Source organism: Pristis pectinata, chromosome 2 (assembly GCF_009764475.1).
Source record: "Pristis pectinata isolate sPriPec2 chromosome 2, sPriPec2.1.pri, whole genome shotgun sequence".
NCBI classification, from domain to species: Eukaryota; Metazoa; Chordata; class Chondrichthyes; order Rhinopristiformes; family Pristidae; genus Pristis; species Pristis pectinata.
In genome coordinates, this window is record NC_067406.1 from 69,738,664 (window position 1) to 69,761,015 (window position 22,352).

A 22,352-nucleotide genomic window follows, 5' to 3' on the forward strand; every position below is an offset into this window, starting at 1 on the left:
CAAAATTCAGAGATGCAAAGGGACTTGGGAGTCCTCGTGCAGGATACCCTAAAAGTTAACCTCCAGGTTGAGTCGGTGGTAAAGAAGGCGAATGCAATGTTGGCATTCATTTCTAGAGGAATAGGATATAAGAGCAGGGATGTGATGTTGAGGCTCTATAAAGCATTGGCAAGACCACACTTGGAGTACTGTGTGCAGTTTTGGGCTTCTTATTTAAGAAAGGATGTGCTGACGTTGGAGAGGGTTCAGAGAAGATTCACTAGAATGATTCCAGGAATGAGAGGGTTAACTTATGAGGAACGTTTGATGGCTCTTGGGCTGTACTGATGAAATGAGGGGTGACCTCATAGAAACATTTCGAATGTTAAAAGGTCTGGACAGAGTAGATGTTGCAAAGTTGTTTCCCATGGTAGGGGAGTCTAGTACAAGAGGGCACGACTTCAGGATTGAAGGGTGCCCATTCAGAACAGAGATGCAGAGAAATTTCTTTAGCCAGAGAGTGGTTGAATCTGTGGAATTGTTGCCACGGGCAGCTGTGGAGGCAAAGTCATTGGGTGTATTTAAGGCAGAGATTGATAGGTATCTGAGTAGCCAGGGCATCAAAGGTTATGGTGAGAAGGCGGGGCTAAATGGGAGAATGGATCAGCTCATGATAGAATGCAGAGCAGACTCGATGGACCGAATGGCTGACTTCTGCTCCTTTGTCTTAAGGTCCTGATCCACCAGATTCCCTTTTCCCCCATCCAAATTTAGTTCTATTTGTTTATCACCCATACACTATACCTACTGGGTCTCCTATTCCCTCACCCAACTGTTTCCGTCCGTCCATCATCCCTGCCTTATCTGGTTCCACTTATCACTTTCCTTATCAGATTCCAGCATCTGCATCCTCTTGTTTCCACTTGTCACCTTCCAGCCTCTGTCTCTACCTCCTCTCTCCCCCTCCCCCAATCTGGCTCCATCTGCGCATCATCTCCCTCCCCACCTAGTTCCACCTGTCACCTGCCAGCCCCTGCCTCACCCCTCCTTCTCACTTCTTTATACTGGCTATCTCCCCTCTGCACTCTCAGTCCTGATGCAGGGTTTTGACCTGAAACATTGACCATCCTTTTGCCTCCAAGATGCTGCCTGACCCACTGAGTTCCACCAGCAGCTTGTTTTTTTTGTTTCAGATGGACAGCATTTGCAGTCTCTTGCATCTCCATAATTGTTACCAGCCTGATTTCACCCCTGGTAAGCCAACATTGTAACATCTTAATACTTTATTGTCAACTAACTTTCTTTATTGTCAACTATTTCAGTATAAATAAGGATGCAATCCACCAATATGAATATATCTGGGTATATTTATGGAAAAGAAGGAAATAGTTTGGAATCAAAATTAAGCAGTGGAGTTGGGCTCCCACATTTTGTGTGAATTCTTTATCATATCTCTTCACTTGATTTTGTGCTCAGAACTTGGCAGTATTTGATGTTTACAGTAAATATCTCAACATTAAATCTTTGGAAAATATTACTGAGAAATACCAAGCATGATGAAGAGATTATAATGTTCCTATTGGGAATCTTTCCAAAAGTGTCTTTCCAAAGTATGATGTGTTGATAGATTTGGACTTATAGAAATATTTATTATATACTAGGTTGTTTCATTTCTTAACACTTGATAGTTCTTTTCATGATTGTTGTGGCAGATGAACATTTTTCACATTAACAGAGTTTTAAGTGGAAAAGTGATTAATTCACTTTCTTTGTTGCCTACTTGTTAACTAACCCAAGCATGCTGCATAATGAACTTCACATAAAATGTTGGCAGTTGTAGAAAACAAAAAACTACAAATATTTCAAAATGCTATTTAAAATATATTGATATCTTATATATATTCTTTACAAAATCTCAGTTAAACTATTCTGAACTTTTACTTCAGAATGTTGATTCCCATTTCCTGTGAGAATGGTCAGTTTTCATTCACAACTGATACATATATAACACACATATTGCAGTATATACAAAACTTCTCATTGGTTCTGGTTCATTAAACAATCATTGTGTGCAGTTTTAGTACTACAGTCCTCATCACTTGCATTTTAGAATGTGCAGTTGCTTGTAAAAGCTAAAAATATGAAGACCATTAGTTGTCTTGCATTAATGTCATTTTTAAAGTTGCTGCTTAAATGCTCCATCTATTTCAGGCCAAAATATCTGGACCTAGACATTGGTTTGCTTCTTATCAAACTGTGAAATTACTTTGTTACATTCCTCTCTTGCTTTTATTAATATTCTAGCCACATGTATCTTTAATACATGATGCAGTGCAAATTTTAACTCTCCTTTCTATGCAGGGTTATGATTGCAGTTGTTGCGCAGTTCATATGGACCAACCTATCATTTGTGTTCTTGGATTACAGACCTTTCTCTCCCTAGCTCAGTGAATTAAGGTACAAAATCTATTGTGTTACAAGGAAAAATGTATGAAAATTTGACAAGTGATTTTACATTTTAATATTGGTACAAAGTTCATTGCACATACCAAGCAAATGCATGCCTGCTATAAGTGGTGAGGACCATATTTACTATAGGTTCTAATTTCTACTGCATTAAAACACGCATCTTCTTTTCATGTAGTCAATAGCCTTGTGGAAAAGCAATCAAGGGATTGAATAGTATATCATGGCTAATCCAATCAAAGAAGAAAAGACAATTTAATGGGTGATGTTCTGCAAGAAACTCCCTATACAACACCACTGTGGAAGTATCATCACTACTTGGACTGCAGCAGTTCAAGAAAGCAACTCACCAATACCTTCGCAAAAAAGTTTTTAAAAATGCCTTTGCCAGCAATGCCCATGTCCTGTGAATAAATAAAAGGGCCAATCATTCTTTCCTACACCTTCTAGGAGGTTACTGCCAGCGTCCCCCCGTGCAACTATTGTTGCGTCATCTTTTGAATGCTCTGCTCCCTAATGGGAACCTAAATTGTAACTGAATTAGTGAAGTTACCCAGTATAAGTGTCCAAGACCCCATTCACAGATACTCCAATAAAACCAGTCATGTTGAAAGATCCTTGTTCTCCCACATTTATTCTACAAGGCAGATCCAAGGATTTTCTGCCTCTATCTTTTAGAATATTTTCAGTATATTAAAAAAAAACTTTTTAGCATATTAATCAGACTCTTCAGGGTCTTGGTGACTTGAAATGTCATTTGAAACCCAAATTGATGTTACACTCTTCATGTCCACTCTGATTCAATAACACACATTGCCTAGTCCTCCAGCTCATCATCTTCTCCAGCAGTTTGCAGCCTCCAAGGCTGCAAGGGCAGCTGCCACCTCTGCATCCCCAACTCTAGCCTGAATTTCTCTTCAAGCAAGTTCCTGATGAATTCTCCATCAATAGCAGAAGGAGTGCTTTCTAGATCTTTGTGCCCATTTAAAGAATTCATTTTTTCATTAGTAAATGGGTTGGATAAACCTTTGATTTCATCAGGGTCAGTTTCCAAATTGTTTTGAGTTGCTTTATCATTTTCTGCGGATGACAATTTGTCATTGTTTGTGTTGGCAATTTTATGATTGTCTGCTGCTTTCTCTCCTACTGGAACAACAATACTAACTTCTGCAGGACAATGTGTGGAGAGTCCATTGACTGTATGACAATCATCTTCAGATCCTGAGTCATGATGATGTACCAGTTCATTTTTATTTGTAGCTTTTATGATATTGTATGAGGAACAGTTATTTGTATTGGTGGGGTGTGCAGTAACTCCACTTGATGCTTGATGAACTTGGTTGTTATTCAGCATTCTTGTTGCATCAGTGTTCGTGCCGTCTTTGACATCTTCAACCACCTTATTTTGTACGCATGCTATGTTCTTCTTCGATGCATTACTTTCCCGTATTTCTATTTCTGCATCTTGTTCTTCTAAGTTTATTACTTTGTCCAAAGTTGAAGCAACAATATTGTTGGTTTTGTCCATTTTGTTGTGGAATGTGGTCTCATGTTTAATGTCATTGTTTTTACAATTGATTTCATTTCTCACAGTGGATGGTAGTTCTACAATAGCTGGTCCAAAAATGTACCTGAAACAAATATAAAAAACTGTTTCCATTTGTGTGTACTTTTGAAAGGATGAATTGTTTGTTAAGTAAATGTTAACAATGATTATGTGATGGAGTCTATCATTGTATTGTCCTTCAGCTTGAAATCAAAATCTCTCCTGGCTTCACTTCTAAATTAGTGGAATAATTCATGATAGACTGTGAGTAATGTAGACAAGGCAGATCCCAAGTTTAGTGCCTGGTTGATGTTGCATTAACCAGTGAATGGTGAGCCATATTTGTTCTGCACCATTGTGATAGAATGGATGGAGAACTTTTGAAGGACTATTGAAGAGGTGGGTTTTATAGAAGCTTTTAAACAGACAAGAGTTTTGTGAGATAATGTTCTAAAGACGTACAGATAGGTTAATTTGGGGTCTAAAATGGGCGGCGCAGACTCACTGGGCTGGAAGGGCCTGTTACCATGCTGAAAATAAAAAAAAATGGATTTGAAAGTTTGACTGATAGTTTTTTGCATTGTGTTGATATGAATTAAACGAAACGGAGAGAAGGGAATGTGGTTTAAGGAATAGTAGAGATTAACCAGAAAGATTGGACTAAAATGATTGACTTGTTTGGCCTGGATAGTGAGGTTAGGTGTCTCTGTCACATTTGTGGGGAATGAGTTTAAAGCAAACTTTATCTAACCTGCTGTACTACAGATGGAGAAGCAGAGACTCTGGAGCTTTGGATTCACAGACTTACAATGATAGAACACCGAGGGTTTCAGTAGGTGTGATGGTGACTACTTCTGGGTGTGGCCCAATGCTCAGACCCATTGCCTATGATGCCCGCCCACCTGGACTAACTCGTTCTGGGTATGGAAAGCTGGCTGAGCAGATTCGCCACACCTGAGGGGTAGCCAGCAGGGCAAAGGGAGCTATGTACTTCGAACAGACCTTGCGTGCCAAATCTTGAAGCTTTACCCCAGAACACCCTGATTGCCTTTGAAAACTCACCACTCAGAGGCCTTTGAAATTGCTTTTAAATGTCTTTGATTGCAGAGAGATTAAAAAGTTGTTCTAGTAGATTTAAATAATTTTAAAAAATCAATAAAAACAAAACTATAAAATTTAATTTAAAAAAACACCTTAACATGATAACAAATAATTAAAAACATTAACATTCACATACCATTCAGACAAATAAATGGGGTCGCATTTCTCAGTCCAGGGTGTAACGCTGAGTGCCTGGATGCTGAGTACGTCGGCCCCTCTGCTCAACACGTAAATGCTCCATCACTGGACTCAATGGTGAGTCCGTGGCACAGTAGAAGATCAGATACACAGCATGACACAAGAGTCAATCTCAGTTAAGACTTTCTCACTGCAATGTTGCACATCACCTCCAGCAAACTTCCCGCGGAACCTGACCTAAATTTCAGAATTAAAGGGGATCTCTTAGACCTATGGTAACTACAAGCCATTCTGACTTGTTCTCTGAAGCATACGAGAGGATAGGCCTTATACTCAACATCCCCTGCCCTCTGACAATAAGGGTTCCCTGGAAAATGTGAACCATTTGTTATATCTTGGGAGCCATCTCTCAGTGAAGACAGGTACTGAAGATAAAATTCAGCTTTGCCAGTGTAATCTTTGGCCAATTGTGGAAAAAGGTATTTGAAGATCAAAACCTCAGACTTGGCACAAAACTCATGGTCTAATGGGCAGCAGTGATTCTTGTCCTTCTGTTTACTTTGGGATCCTGGATTATCCACAGAAGGTACCAATGCTGTCTCTGCAAAGTCCTCAAAATTCACTGGAAGGATAAGGAAACCCATGTCAACATCCTCACCCAAGTCAACATCTCCATCACTGAGACCCTAGTTATATTCAACTTGTTAAGCGGATCACATTGTTTGTATCCACAACACCAGACTCCGGATATAATTGTTCTATTATGAGCTCTGTCATAGGAAGAGATTACTAGGCAGATAAAGGAAATGGTTCAAACATGTGCTCAAAGCCTCATGAAAAAGAAATACAACATCTCCACTGAATTTTCAAAACCTCTGGCTCACGACTGTTCTCGGGACGGTATTGAGAGCTTTGAGGTCATGCGACAGGAGCACACAGAGGCCTTGCATAACTGGCAGGAGGAGGGTGACGTCTCACAAACTACCCACTCACCTGCCTTGTCAGGCCCCTCCTGCCTCATTTGTGGAAGAGTATATGGTTCCCACAATGGCCTCAACAGTAAGCTCAGAACCCACAGAACTGTACTGGAAACAAGTCATCCCTGATCTCAAGGGACCACCTAGAAGAAGAAAACTTGACCTCCAGTTCATCTCAAACTTACACATTTGACCGCATACATGTTGAAGTCCAAGACCAGCCAAACTATGGATTACTTGGTGCCATGTAGGCCACAGTTAGCTTGGTTTGGCCCATCGGAGTTGGATGAAGTAGCAAAAAAATTGAACAGTCATTAAGGGCTCAAGCTCAAACATGGCACAAAAATAGATGCTGAGATTTGCAAACATTATGAGCAAGCAAATGCATCTTCCCAAGTATGTTGACTCCAAAACTCTATTTTTCTCACCTTTTTATCATTCTACAGCACCTGCACCCCATCTGAGCAGCAGTAGTCAAATCCTGGGAGGCATATGCTGTTTAAAATAAAAAAACATGATATGACAACATGAAATTGAAATGATTAAGCTCAACTACAATTATGGCGTGTTCTGTTAACAGTGTTCTGTTAACAGTGTTAAGGTGTGTAATATGTGTCCTGCTTCAATCCTGTTAGACATAGAGTCATAGAGCACAGACACTGGACCTTTGGCCTAACTGGTCCATGGTGACCAAGATTCCCATCTAAGCTCGTCCTATTTGCTCTGAACCTTTCCTATCCACGTAACTGTTCAAGTGCCTTTTAAATGTTGTCAATGTCCCTGCCTCAACCACTTCATCTGGCAGCTTATTCCATATATGGACCATCCTCTGGGTTAAAAAAATGTTGCTCCTTGGGTTCCTCTTAAATTTCTCCCCTCTCACCCTAAAGCTATGTCCTATAGTTCTTGATTCCCCAACCCTGGGAAAAAAACTGTGCACATTCACCTTAACTATGCCCCTCATGATTCTGTACACCTCTATAATATCACCCCTCATTCTCCGACGCTCAAATGAATAAACTCCCAACCTACTCAACCTCTCTCCATAGACTCAGTCCCTTGAGTCCTGGCAACGTTCCCGTAAATCTCCTCTGCACTCTTTCCAGCTTAATGGCATCTTTCCTATAGCAGGGTGACCTCACTAAAGTCTTGCACAACTGCAACATAACGTCCCGACTTCTATCCTCAATGCCTTGACTGATGAAGGCTAGTGCACCAAAAGTCTTCTTCACCACCCTGTCTACCTGTGATGCCACTTTCAGGGAAAGGAGAAGACAAATTATGAATGACAAACCTGTGTGATTCATTGTAGAAGGCAAATAGAAATGGAAATAGAAACTAAGTCCTTGCCATTTCCATTTCTCTGTTGAATGTGTGTTACCGCCAGGAATGTGGCATATGCTATTTAGGCAGATGTGGTAACTTAAATACTAAGCATGGAGAAGAAGAAATGATTGCATGATGTGAAAAGAGGGAAATATTAAGTGATTAAAAATCAGCAGGAAGTGAATTAAATCTTATTTTAATGTCTATTATGTTTTCTGTCATATAGTTCTGACAGGGGGTTTCTGACAATAATACTAACCTGTCTTTCTAAGCGCTGTTACTCATGTTTAGCACTTGCAATTTGTAAATTATTGGATAATAACTAGGAGCGGGAACTCTGGCTGACAGTTTTACATTCATTTTTATGGGATCTCAAACTGCTGCACTGACTGAGACCGGAAAATTTGATGTAACCTGGGAATCAAAGCTGGGTCTGTTATCCTGTATGTCTTACTGTTATATCAAGTAGCACCTTTACTCACTAGACCTTGGAATAGCGGATAGGTGGGACAAGCAATTAAACTTACTAAAGAGAGCACACCACTATGTGACCAAAGAAGAATAACAAAACTGCATTTTCCTCCATATCTGTTAGCTTGGAACTCCAATGAAAGCCTGACCGAAATGGAAGACCTAAAATTCCAGAAAGGTGCTTGTCCCTGTCATTTTGACTGTGCTCCAATGATGGACTCATGGACCCCCATGGAGGGGTGCCAATTTCCAGCGATTATGCTGGGATATCTGTCCAATGAATATGGAAGAGAATGACTGTGAGGGAGAAAGGTAGGTTGTAAATAATACCCAACGTAATTAATTGAGTTAACCAATATATTTAATTGTTCTTGTTTTCCAGTGTTTTTAACTTTTGCTTTTTAAAAGATTTTTTAATACATTGGAATAGTAAAATTACTTTATTTTAGTTTCCCAATGTTTGTGAATGTTAGAAATGTTGATTATTTGATAGCTTTGATAGCCAGTTAAACCTGGAGCCAGGGATTAACGAGCAGTCAAAGCATCTCCATGGGAGAGGTCTGTCGAGGTCCTGCCGGGTAACAATTGATAGGCTTCATTGGGCCTAACTGATCACTGGCTTCACTCAGGAAGTTCTTGCCAGAGAATCTGTCCACATAAATGCTAACTCAGTGAGTAAGGAAATAATAAATGCCAGTGGCTTGTCACTGCCAGGAGAGTTTGTGCCGATAAATACATAAAGTTATCCAAGTCAAAATTGTTGAACATTTGAATAATCGCTGGTATGTGCTGAGATTACTTATAGCAACCTTAAAATCCATGGGTTTAAAGCAGATAGGGAAAATCATTTGATATTGCTACTCATAACTCTCCAGGGAAAATATTAATAATAACTTTGTGGAGAAACATTTTTATATCAAGCAGCTGTTATATTACTGATATATCAAGACGAGTCCAATTATTTTTAAACGGTCTTAAATATTGCCATTTTTGGATGTAAGAGATGATAATTTTATGATGATTGGACATGTCACTTAAACAGAAGCCTTTTAATCATTCAAGGAATCGGGAAGTGTGTGGTATCAAGTCTATTTTATGCTGCAGTGCTTTATGACAAATTCCTGGCATTTACTGGACTAAGACAGCACAGCAGGGCCCAACAGGGTAGGAGAATAGAACATATGGGGAGGAGGAAGCCTAATGGATGTACAAAATGAACAACAGTGAATTGAAGTAAATGACAAAGAAAGTTAGGAGTCGGAAGGGAGTCCAAATCGGCCTGTGAATTTATCGCTTGTTTTTTGGCACCACAACAAATGCTTTCTCTCCTATAACCCTACAGTGTGTTATACTGGAGGTTCATTGTCTGTGTTTTAAAAGTGTTATACTGTAACTCTTAAATCTATGTATAGATCTGCCTTATGAAAGCATACCCTATAAGAACATAAGAATGTAATACAGACAGGCAGTAAGGTTTATTGAGCCTGTTCCACCATTCACGAAGATCAAGACTGTCATAAAGGAAGAAGGACTTTACACTTTACATAGCATTTTTCACCTCCCTTTCAGAACATCCCCATATGTTCTATCGCTGCTATTCTGGTGGACCCTGCTGTGCTGTCATAATACAGTACATGCCAGAAATCTGTTATAAAGCACCACAGCACAAAATAGACTTGATATTGCACCCTCCCCAGATCCTTGAATGATTAAAAGACTTCTGTGCTTTACAGTCAGTGTTTCATGGGTGAGGTACAAAACAATTTAAAAGGGGAATATAACAGTCGTCCTTACTCCTAGAACAGATGAGGTATTAACTCAAAAGCTGTTTTCAAGTACTTGCAAGTTGCTACGATCCTACATTTCTTTTGATAATCAAATAGATTGTGTACTTCAGTGTGATATTTTTCTGTGCATCTTTTCAGTTAGATTTTACTTGAGGATTTTTTGTGCCATGTGTCTTAATTTTACTGTGCCATTGACTACGATTAATTTTTCTGTTACTTGACTTCATTTCCTTATCAGGCAGCAGTCAAAAGACCTTTTGATAATATAACATACTTTTGACCCACACTTGCTGATGCAGGGAATAAGTATAAAATCTTGCCAATTCTTCTAAACTACCTGTATAATTAGGCCTGAAGCTGTTATTGAACAAAATTCTTTTTGAAACTTCTATTTTACAGCATAAAATTAGACCACAAATTTGTGACTGCAGCTTTAAAAAAATCAGTTGAAGTACTTCCTTATTTGCAATGAAATACAAGGTCAATCACTCTGGAAACAGGAAGGAGAAAGTGAAACATTTCCTTTACAGCAAGAGACCAGGAACTTTTCAGCTGGAATGGAATTTGAATGTCTGCCTTCATAACTCACCCGACAATGGTGCAAAGGTTAAAAAATGCTATCTAAAAATCTAATTGAATCTTGGTCTTTATCTCAAAAAGGATGGAATATAAAAGTGATGCATCAATCATACAAAGCTTTGACCAGAACCCATCAGGAGCAATGCATTTAGTTCTGGCACCAGCCCTCAGGAGTCATATATTAACAACAGATGTGGTGCAAGGCAGATTGACTGTAATAATATTGGAACTTAAGGGGTTAAATTACAAGAACTGATTCAATAAACCTATTTGTCTTCCCATCATTTATAAAAATGAATAATGATCCAATGGAATTGCCTAAATGGATATCAAGTTCCAAATGGTAGAAACAATGAACCTATATTATTTGTTGAGGGGAATTAGAATAAATGGCCACAATATTTTAAATAGAGCCTTGCAAGTTGGGAGTAAATTCAGAAAGCACTTCTTTTATATAAATGGTGGTGGAAATCTGAAACTCATTCTGAAAGTGGTGTGGATGCTGGGTTGATTAAAATTTTCAAAACTGAGTTTGATGGATGTTTGTTAGGGAGGCAGGGTGACCAAGGCTAATGGATGGAAAGTGAGTAAATAGAGTTGGGATACATATTAGTAATGAACCAATTGAATGATGGTACAGATTTACAGAGATGGATAACCTTTTCTCTTTCCTATGTTCTGTATTGTTAGGTTGGGTACTTTTAGTCAACTTTTAAAATTCCCTATTGAACAAGATTTTTTAAAATTGCAGCCAGCATTTCCTAGAGAGGATCAACTGTGGATTTATCTCACGGTTTTGATCCAAGTAATATTATCGTTCAAATCTAATTAGCCCTTGAGAAGGAATTGGGTACATTTTGGGCTTGCTACGGGAGATTGGCCACCCAACCTGTGGCAGATGTGGCCTGACTGACAGTGAAAAGAGAAATAGAGTTAACGTTTTAGGTCAAAGATCCTTCTAATCTGCTGAATGTTTCCTACATATTCTGTTTTTGTTTCAGAGTTCCAGCCTCCACAGTTTTTGATTCCCAACTGATTGTGTTGGGTTCAGCTCAGGTCTGATGTGAAAGAAATATTGTATTTCATGTCAGATTGGGTGGCTCTTTATAGATAAATGCACACCATTATAAATACACTGTTGCATGAGGTTTGGCCCATTTGGGGCTCTAGAATGCTTGGTGCTGTGTGCCCTGACTGGGCCAAGATACTGATGGCAAAAATAGTGTATCAAAAGATTTCCAAGTCCTTGGACTTGGGTCTGGTTTCAGTCTCCTACCACACCAGACCTCCGTGTCCTTTATCTATCTTCCAGTTCTACCTTGATTTCAGTCATATCGGTGAACATGCTTTTATACTGAATTCTGATTTGTGCCATTTGTGTTGTTTTACTCCCAATAAAGTGACCTGGACCCTTTGCTTTACTTAAAACCTTTTCTTCTCCAGCCTTTTCTATCTGACTCAGTTTGCTTTGAAGGTCGATGATTATTAATTCCATTGCCTAAAATTCTTTGTGATATTTACTTCCAGCCTTTACATTTATTTTGTGGCATCTTGAAACTTCAGTGCCATCTTTTAGGTTGCAAGTACCTGGTTTGTTGAGTGTGATCCTTCCTTGCATCTGCCTGCTTATTTGAGTTGCTTGTTTTTTTGGTCACTCTGGCAGTTCTGCCAAAAGTTAACTGACCAACTGTTAACTTGTATAGAACCAGTGCTAGTTAGGATAGGGGTTGGCAGTAATTGCTCACACCAATTCTTGCCCCAGTAAACTGGCTTGATGATATATTCGTCCAGAGTTTATAGTGAGAAGTAATGTTGAAACCCTCTGTTTAAATGGAAGAATTATGACAACTTTGGCAGCAAATGCAGGAGTGCACCCTTGCACGGCAAACTGTGGAAGTCCAGTAGGTGCTGCATGTGATTCTCTGCTCCACCACAAGGTGCAGTGCTACAGTGATACAAGAGATTCTGCAGATGCTGGAAACCTGGAGCAACGCATACAAAACACTGGAGGAACAGCAGGTCTGGCAACATCCATGGAGGGAAATGAACAGTCGGCTGATGAAGGGTCTCGGCCCGAAGCGTCGACTGTTCATTTCCCTCCATAGATGCTGCCTGACCTGCAGAGTTCCTCCAGCATTTTGTGTGTGTGGCACTACAGTAATCTGCAGAACTAAATTAACCAATAAAGTTTCAAGTATGGGTAAACTGTTATATAAAAAAAAGCCCTGAAAATGTTATGCCTTTTTGGATGATGTATTACTGAAATTTTAATGATGTACTCATCCATGGTCACTGCTTTATAATCTCTGCAGCTCCACCAAAACTAATCTGTGTTGGCGTAGAATCAGACAGCAGAGAAACAGACACTTTGGTTCACGGAGTCTGCACAGACCATTAAGCACCCATTTATATTAATCCCATTTTTTAATTCTTTCCACATTCCCTTCAACTCCCTGCAGGTTCCGCCACTCACCTCTACACCAGCGGCAATTTACAATGGCCAATTAACCTACCAACCCACAGATCTTTGGGATGTGAGAGGAAACCAGAACACCCGGGGGAAACACACAAGGTAAACATGTAAACTCTACACAAATGACACCAGAGGTCAGGATTGAACCCAAGTCGCTGGAGCCGTGAGACAGCAGCTCCACTTAACTGCTCCACTGTGTTGCTAATATTTTGTCAGAGTATTATTTCAAAATTCCATGCAATTGAAAGTAATATCTTTTTTTTAATGTTAAAATTCTGTTTGCTACAGAAGCTTCTACACTTTCAGCTGCATGTATGAGTTTAGAGAGTTGTTTTTCAAATTCCCGTTTTAATGCAATTGGCTGCTCAGTCAGTTTAATGATGTCACAGTTTCTAGAAACCAGAGGTCCCCTACAGCTGATGCTGGGCAGCAACTGAGATTGGGATTGGAGAAATCCACGCCAGTGAGATCATTAAATTGCTGTGGGCAGCAGCAAACACTGTCCACAAAACCTGCTTCTTACTCATTCTCTTGCTCTGTAATTGTACGGATTTGATCTTTTTCTGATATTGTGCATAATGTTGAGAGACTAATCCGACAGTTGCTGCAACTACTAAGAGGCAAAATAAATGTGGTATTCATTTTGTTTTCCTTTTCCTCCTCATAACACTTCTGCAAGTTTCCTTGCTGGTCTGTGATTACACATTGATGGTGTGCACTGTACTGACTTACCTATCTAATGCACCCTTCCTACCCTTCCTACTTCTCATATTTTCACTTAACTGATGTACGCCCCTTGTTCTAATCCACGGTTATAATTTGCTCTCAAAAAAATTCAATTCTTTTCAAGGTCTAGGTGCTCTCAATGAATGCTAGCACCATCTCTGCAAAGGTAGTTAAAGAAAACTGGATACTTTGGTGACCCAAATATCTTCTAAACACAGAAATATTTAAACTTTCATAAGAGCATAAGAAATTGGAGGGGAAACAGATCAATTGATCCCTCGAGGCTGCTCCACTATTCAACAACATCATGGCTCTACACCACTACCCTACTCTCTCCCCATATTCTTTGAGTCTCTTGCAGTTCATATATTTGCCAGTCTCTGCCTTGAATGTATTAAGTGACTCTGCCTCCCAGCTGTCTGGGATAGAGAATTCTAAAGATTCAAGATATTTGTGAGGATGTTGCCAGGACTCAAAGGATTGAGTTATGGAGAGAGTTTGAGCAGGTTGGGACTTCTTTCATTGAAGAGTAGGAGAATGAGGAGTGACCTTATAGAGGTGTATAAAATTATGAGGGACATAGATTGGGTGAATGTGCACAGTCTTTTTCAGAATTCAAGAACTAGAGGGCATAGGTTTAAGGAGAGAGGGGAGAGATTTAAGAGGAATCTGTGAGCGGTCAGTGTATGGAATGAGCTGCCAGAGGAAGTGGTTGAGGCAGCTACGTTAACAACATTTAAAAGGTACTTGGACAGGTACATGGATAGGAAAGGTTTCAAGGGATATGGGCCACATGCAGGCAAACACGACTAGCTTGGGTGAGAATCTTGGTCGGCATGGACCAGCTGGGCCAAAGGGCTTGTTTCCGTGCTGTGTGACTCTATGACCCTCTGAGAGAAGGAATACTTTCTCATCTCCATCTGAAACAAATGACTAGGTTCCCTAGTTCCAGACTTGGGGAAACATCCTCTCAGGATCTACCCTGTTAATTCCTCTCAGAATCTTACATATTCAATTAGATCACCCCTCTCTTCTACATTCCAATGTGGTAAAGGCCTAACCTGCTCAGCTCTCTTAATATGTCAACCCCTTCATCAACCTACTGAATGTTCTCTGCACAGTTTCCAATGCAAGTTTACTCTTCCTGAAATATGGACACCAAAACTATACAGTGTACTCCAGGTGTGGTCTCATTAGTGCATCAAAACTTCCTTATTTTTATACTCCACACCCATTGCAACATTCCATTGGCCTCCCTATTTATAGGCTTTGTGTGTCATGATCTAGGTCCACAGTTTCCTTTGTGCCATAACATTTTGTAGACTCACTCCATTAATACAACAAATTTGCTTTTTCATTCTTTCCAATGTGAATAATCTGACATTTTCCTACGTTATGCTCCATTTGACAAATTATTGCCCACTCACCTATCTGTATCCTTTTGCAGGCTCTTTGTTTCTTCGTGACAACTTATGAACCCACCTGTCTATGTATTATCAGTGAATGTGGCTTCTCAATGTCTCCATCCAAGTTATTAATGCAGATTTTAAACAGTTGAAGCCCTGGCATTGATTCCTGTGGCGTCCCACTAGTTCAAATGCCAGTTTGAAAGCTGCCCATTTATCCTGACTCTCTTTTCTGTTAGTTAGCTGATCCCTTATCTATGCCAATATATTACCCCCAATCCCATGTGCTCTTGTGCAGTAATCTTATGTGGCACCTTAACGGATGTCTTAAGATAGGTGAGTGGGCAATAATTTGTCAAATGGAGCATAATGTAGGAACATGTCAGATAATTCACATTGGAAAGAATGAAAAAGCAAATTTATTGTATTAATGGAGTGAGTCTACAAAATGTTATGGCACAAAGGAAACTGTGGTCCTAGATCATGACACACAAAGCCTTTATCCACTTTGTTTGCTATATCCTCAAAGAACTTGAGCAAATTTGTCAAATATGATTTCCCTTTCTTTACACTGAATTATCTGTGCTTGATTGTCTTATGACGTTCTAAATTGTGAGGCTATTACCACCTTAATATTGGATTCCAGCATCTTCCCAAATGATGGATGCTAGAACAACTAACCTATAGTATCCTGCTTTCTGCCTCCCTCCTTATTGAATAGTGATGTTACATTTTCATTTATCAGCACCAGATCACATGTGATAGCATTTCAGACTTCTGTGGTGTCCATGGTTTCTAATTCTAACCATTGTGCTGCAATTTTTTTTGTAATTGGGTTTATATTCAAGCATGCCCTGTCACTTTTTAAACGATTGTCACAAAATTTTGTTACATTAAAGCTGAATCACATCTTTAGCTGAATCACAGCCAATATAAAAGAGAAATTAAATGAAAAACACATAATTAGGCAGACTCGGCCTAATTATTGCATTTGCCTCTGAGGTACATCCAGATTATACACAGTAAGATAGTGAGCTTCTGGCACAATGAGCCTATTGGGTGTGTCTGTGCATCATATGTGGGGGTCCCTGGTTACGAATGACCTGACTTAATGGAAATCAGACTTTGTGCAAGTTCTCCCATATATTTTTAAAACATTTTTCAAGATAGTAATAATAATATGTTTTGTGGTATTCATTAATGACTGGATACAGTATTTTTCCCATTAGTTTAATTGTGGGTGGTGTCAGGGTGAATATTCAATGAAATGAACAAATTGTAGCAGGTGTATGTAGAACGATACGATATGGATAGCTATAGAAAAGGGACATTTCTGACTTGCAGCAAAATCGGGTTACGGACATTTCTCAGGAACGTAACCCAGGGACTGCCCATACTGCCTACAGGAAAACCAGAACGCAGAGGGCTGAGACAGGGCCGTGTTCCCTCAATTAACCCACAGTCCTGATAGAAAGAGAGGGTGCACCTGTGTTTTTGTTTGGTGCACTTTGGGCTAATGAACTAGAATGTGAGCAACGTACTGCATACAGTTTGTTGACCTATACACCTGATGTTTCATATCAACATTAATGTGACTTAATTTTCTTGTTTAAGGCAGACCAGGAAAACCTGCCATGCTGATAATTTGATTCCATGCTGTGCCTTAAAGCAAACAGCATGGTAAACAATATACCTCATGGATTCTCTGGTGAGTGGAGATAGGATTTCAAATAAATAAAAGACAAATAATTGCATGTTATGAAAAGTCATTAAATAAGTATTAGATTAATTGGGTGCTTGGACATACTCTCATTGATGCTCTGTGGTGAACAGGGTTCAGCTGCAGATTACAATGTCAAGCAACTGTTCTACTGGAGATTGGTTTTATTTTTGCCCTGTAATTAAGTGTAAACTATTGCTAGGCAAACCTGAATAACAACATCCTTTAATCCTTCAGTTGTGGTGATTGTATGTATTAACAGCATGACATAGGAATGGCAGGTGGTGGTCACGTGAAGTACTTCCAGAAAAAAAAACAAACCAATTCCCTTAATTTTCAGAATTAAAAAAAAATCATTGCTTCTTGTGCACTTGTTTGAAAAGGTATAAGTAAGGTCTGGAAAGACTTTTCATGTATTCATATATATGGAAAAACTGCTTGCTTTCCCCAAGCTCCCCAAAGAAGTGGTTAAAAGGAAACCTTAGAGAGAGAAATTGGCCTTCCTTCTGTGAAAAGCAATGTGAAAACTAAGAAAAAAAATACAACTGACTGCAGATTGGACACTATCTAAAACAGGCATCATCATCTTTGAATTGATGAATAAAAAGCCTAAGTAGAGTCATCTAGGAACATTTCAATAATTCTCATAAAAGCATGTGACTTATTCTGCTCCATTTTCAGGAGATGTGGGGTTTAAACAAGAAATCCAAACAGATTATTGCAGGCACATACCAAATAGTAGCTTAATTTTTTTCTTAAACTTACCATTATGTGGAGCTGGAGAGTAGAAATTTAGTTCAGTAACAATTGATGCCCCATTTTCAACCTATTGTTCCCTTTCTGTTTCCCTCCCCTAATACCTACCACTCTCAATCAGACTACCAGCCTTTGCTAGAAAAAAAGCAAATCCACCTTCACTCTTATCAAAGCAATGGTTTTTACCTGAACTACATCAATGCACTCTGTACTAACTCAATGTAACTGCACTGTGTAATGAATTGACCTGTACGATTGGTATGCAAGACAAGTTTTTCACTGTACCTTGGTACAAGTGACAATGATAAACCAATACCAATACCTCAGAATGCCTGATAGGGATCCACATCTCCCTGGCAATATGCTCAAGGCCGAATTGTTTGCACCCTTCTGCAGCCTACTTCTGGGGTGAAAGCTGACCTGTGCCAATTTCTAGCATTTAAATCCCACTGTTACGTACATTATTTTCTCACAATTTTTTCCCAAGTCCTGTCATGTTGCCTTTTTACCCCTGCCACATCTAGCCATAAAAATAAAATTTGATTTAATAAAAATTTTAAAACATAATGAATAATAAAAGCCATACATCTTCCTCATCAAATGATCTAATATCTAAAATACCTTTCATTTGCACTGATATCCTTTCTCTCGGGCACCTTGGATTTGACTTTTGTTCCCCTTCTGTTGTTTGTTTTGGATTTCCAACCAGTGTGACCTTCCTGTTTCACATTCATTATTAACTCTTAAGAAATACGGCAAAACATTTACAGTATGTATCAGTCCTTCCAATTCCACTATGGTGCAGAGGAACTGGGCACCCTTGACCATAGAGCAGGTGTTTCACATAAATTCTGCTCAGCAAAAATCCCACTGAACAGAAAATGTCAGCTACTCATTGGAAACATTTCCATTAGAAATATACATCCCTTAATCATACAGTACTTATTTCTACTCTATTGCGCTCAAACATAGCCAGCATTTGGAACACTTTCCATATCTCCTAATGACATAGATGGAGGCCATTTGGCCCACTGAGTCTATGCTGGCTCTCAGAGCAATCCCATCACTCCCCCCATTCCTACACTTACTTCCCTATAACCTATTTCTTCAGTCATGCCCATTAATACTCCTCCCCCCGCTCCATTATCATTCTTCCACCACTTACCTACACAAGGGCTAATTTACAGTAGCCAATTAACCCAACAACTGGCACATCTTTGAGATGTGGGAGGAAAGCAGTAACCTGGAAATCCATGCGGTCACTTAGGGAGCTCCAAACGGAGAGCATAAAAGGTTGGGATTGAACCTGGGTCATTGGAGCTGCGAGGAGGTAGCACTACCTCCACTGCCACAGTGCTGCCCTAAATTTGCAAATTATAATTAAATATATTGCTCAATATTACAGTAATGCAACTTAATATTGCAGCTGTAACAGTGTTAAGTCATCTAGATTCCAGCATCTGCAGTCTTCTGTTTCTCTAGTTTTAAAATATATTCTACTCATGATAGAAATATTTTTATTTTTGGCACATTGTAATATTTTTCATTCATGGGAGGAGATCTGATAGAGCGAATCGGATATCTGTCCATGGAGAAAAATACCCACGTCATCGCTTTGATTTCAATATGATGAGAATTGGGGGTATTTTACAATGATTTGCTCATAGAGTCATTTGGAAACAGACCTTTTGGACCACTGCATCTACACTGATCATCAAGCATCCGTCGACAATAATTCTATTTTCCTTCTCGCATCCCCATCAACTTCATTTCCCCTCTTCCCCTTCTTCTCCCCCCCCCCCCCCCAGCTACCATACATCTACATCAGGGGTAATTTACAGTAGTCAATTCACCTACCCATTCGGCACCTTTGGGGAGTGGGAGGAAGCTGGACCACCCAGGGGTAAACGTATAGACTTTACAGACGCAGCACCAGAGGTCAGGATCGAACCAAGGTCCCTGGACCTATGAGGCACTATCTGCCGCACCATTGTGGTCTCTGTGCACCTTCCACAAGATAATGCACCCACTCACTTTTTCTCTGAACTTTGATCCTGTATGAGGAAAAGAAAACTTTAACTGTATTAACACTACAAATTATATAATGTTTCTGCCCCAGCTCCTTACAATTAATGTAAAACTGCATCCTCTGAGCCAAGTTCTGTTAGTACGTTATTAATCTGAAGATAGATCTGTGGAGTTATTTCAGGCCTATAACTGCATCTCAGGATTGAGAAAGTCATAGTTAAAAAGCGGGTAGTTTTCATCTCATCTTTTATAATACCATTCTGATCCCCTGTTATAAAAATATTCTCTTCCTCTAATCTGGATACGATCATACCAACTCATTGTAAACAGCAGAATTTCACTAACTAGCACTCTACAAAATCTACTTCTACTTTTGAAAGCAGATGTTAAGTTCAAAGTCTGAGCCGCAAATGTGAACAATAATCCTCATATTCGCCAGAGTGCACTTTTGAAGCAAACCTGCTCGTTAACTCATTAGGGTGTGGCCTCACTACAAGCCATATGTTTATGATAAACCCTATTCCTTACCTGTACCAGGATATGCAGTAAAAGCACTCAATAAAAGTAAGGGGAATGCCTCGAATGAATTGTGCAATGTTGGAATCAATTTTTTCTTATTTTTGACTTAACATCCGTAGCTTTGTGTCTGCTGCAGGAACTTCTTTAAAGACCGAACAATGAGATGTACAGCAAAACTAAAACAGTGTAAGATACATTAATACATACACCTCTCACATTCACGTAAGGTTTCTAACAAAAGTGGATGCTTGGCTAAAGTCCACAACGCAACAGTTAGCTTGTGACTGTCAGTCACTATCCTACCTGTCGTTAATAACCTTGCACGTTAAGGCTAAGGTGCTACTCACAGGCACTGGAAGCTCAAGATGTGTACTAACAGAACAGGTCAGTGTTCCGATCCAGTACAAGGGACGAATTTTCCAAAAGAAATGTCAAACACGAGCTGATCATTCTCTCAGTATTTCAGAAAGTAATGACAACACCATTCATCCGACAACTCGTAGTAATAGGTGTGTCACCTTGGTCGCTTCATCTGTTTGTTTAAATGTAATGAAACAAGGAACCAGAAAAGCTGCTGCATCATGTATTAATTATTAAACCACTGAAAGTTCTCACTCAATGACCCAAGATAAAAGATTAGTTTCTGTACCTGAGGCTTAGTCTTGTTGAGTCAAGGAAAGGTAGTTCTGATTATATGTTCTCATGGTTTGGTTTCCTGCACACCTTCTGCATTTGAATTTAAGATAAATGTTTGAGGCTGCTTAGTTCTAGATTTGCATGACCTCTCATATTGCTACATTTGGCTAAAGTCATTGGTTATTAAAATACCATGTGACTGGAATCAAAATAAATACCTGTCTTTTCTCACTCACCAATCAGCAAATTCTTTAACCCTTTCCTTGTCTCATCCTCTGGGAAACATTTGGTTGAACACAAAACACCAGATCAGCAGATGATCTGTAATTATACTTAAGTGGTCTAGCTCAGATTTTTCTCACAATACTGTAAGCTTGAATTAAGTCTTATCCCCAAATAGATCTGCCCAGTCTATTGATTGAAACTTGTAGATTAACGTGTGTCATTCATGGTGATAATGTATGACAGCACTGCTCTTACACTTTTCTTGATTTGTTTTCTCATTTATTTCATAAGGCAACACATGACATAATGTCAGACCATAATGATCAGACTAAAACGAATATTGGAATTTATTTCCTAATGGGAGAACTATGTGGAAGCCGAAGGCACATAACAAATGATGAACTGGTTCAATTTACGCAGCACTCTGTCCTCTGGGGAAAAAAAGAAGTTCCCAGATTTTTAATCCTAACCATCTTTGTTCAAATGGTTTATGATCCCCCACAGAATTCCTCTCCCTTCGCACCTCTGATATTAAAATAGATAGTGGAGATAGATTTTCTTCAAGGAAAATCAAAGCTCTCAGATAACTTTCTGAGACTCCCATAGATGAGTTTCTTTACTCTGGAGACATAGTATAAAGTGCCTGTTAATAAGCAGTACGGTACATCATGAGTCTGACACCTTCTAAAGTCTAAAATCATGCCAGTTTGAATAGAGTAAGATATCTGTTCCCACTACTTATAAAATATACAATCATGTGGCAGGACTTCAGGAACATCAGAGATTCACATGTCTCAGGTGTTGCGCAGTTTCTTTATATCACCATGTATAAACAACAAAGTGTCATCCACATCTACCATTGCGAATGTTTGTCTTTTCCATACACAGTGCATGTAGAGGGCACCGTGCCAGCGAGTGATATCATCCAGTCCACTCTGGGCCATAAGCTCCATGGGACTGATGCCTAAATCAACCAACCATATGCAAAATCCCTGTCAAATGGAAAATGGATGGGGACCGAGAGTTACTGGATCCTACCTACAGTTTCCACCTTCACTCATCCCTGCCAGCTCTATTACAAAAACTGCTTTGCTAAGAAAATGTTGAGCTGATTGAATATTGGCTTGGGTGTGGGGGGTTGCTTAAATTGGTTTATTATTGTCACATGTACTGAGGTATAGTGAAAAACTTTGTCTTTCATGTCATCCATACAGATCATTTTATCACATCAGTGCATTGAGGTAGTACAAGGGAAACCAATAACAGAATGCAGAATAAAGCATTACAGTTACAGATAAAGTGCAGTGCAGGCAGACAATCAGGTGCAAGGCCATAATGAGGTAGATTGTGAGGTCAAGAGTCCACCTTCTCATACTAGAGGACCATTCAATAGTCTTATAACAGTGGGATAGAATCTGTCCTTGAGCCTGGTGGTACGTGCTTTCAGGCTTTTGCATCATCTGCCCAATGGGAGGAGGCAAAGAGCAAATGTC

General features: G+C 39.4%; 1 protein-coding gene across 4 annotated transcripts; it reads right to left on the minus strand.

The window, feature by feature from the left end:
- Positions 1 to 1,925: 1,925 nt before the first annotated feature.
- LOC127586118 (uncharacterized) lies at positions 1,926 to 20,762 on the minus strand. 4 transcript variants are annotated; one of them, XM_052043969.1, is made up of 4 exons: positions 20,648 to 20,699; positions 19,309 to 19,505; positions 6,636 to 6,702; positions 1,926 to 4,076 (listed from the first exon to the last, which is right to left on the minus strand). In XM_052043969.1, exons 2-4 carry the CDS (start codon positions 19,310 to 19,312, stop codon positions 3,263 to 3,265), a joined length of 885 nt encoding a protein of 294 aa, XP_051899929.1. In that variant the 5' UTR covers positions 19,313 to 19,505; positions 20,648 to 20,699; the 3' UTR covers positions 1,926 to 3,262. The 4 variants fall into 4 exon arrangements, with proteins under 4 accessions (XP_051899929.1, XP_051899938.1, XP_051899947.1 ...); XM_052043978.1 differs by lacking the exon at positions 19,309 to 19,505 and having other exon boundaries at positions 20,648 to 20,762; XM_052043987.1 differs by lacking the exons at positions 19,309 to 19,505; positions 20,648 to 20,699 and adding an exon at positions 20,346 to 20,469.
- Positions 20,763 to 22,352: the final 1,590 nt, after the last annotated feature.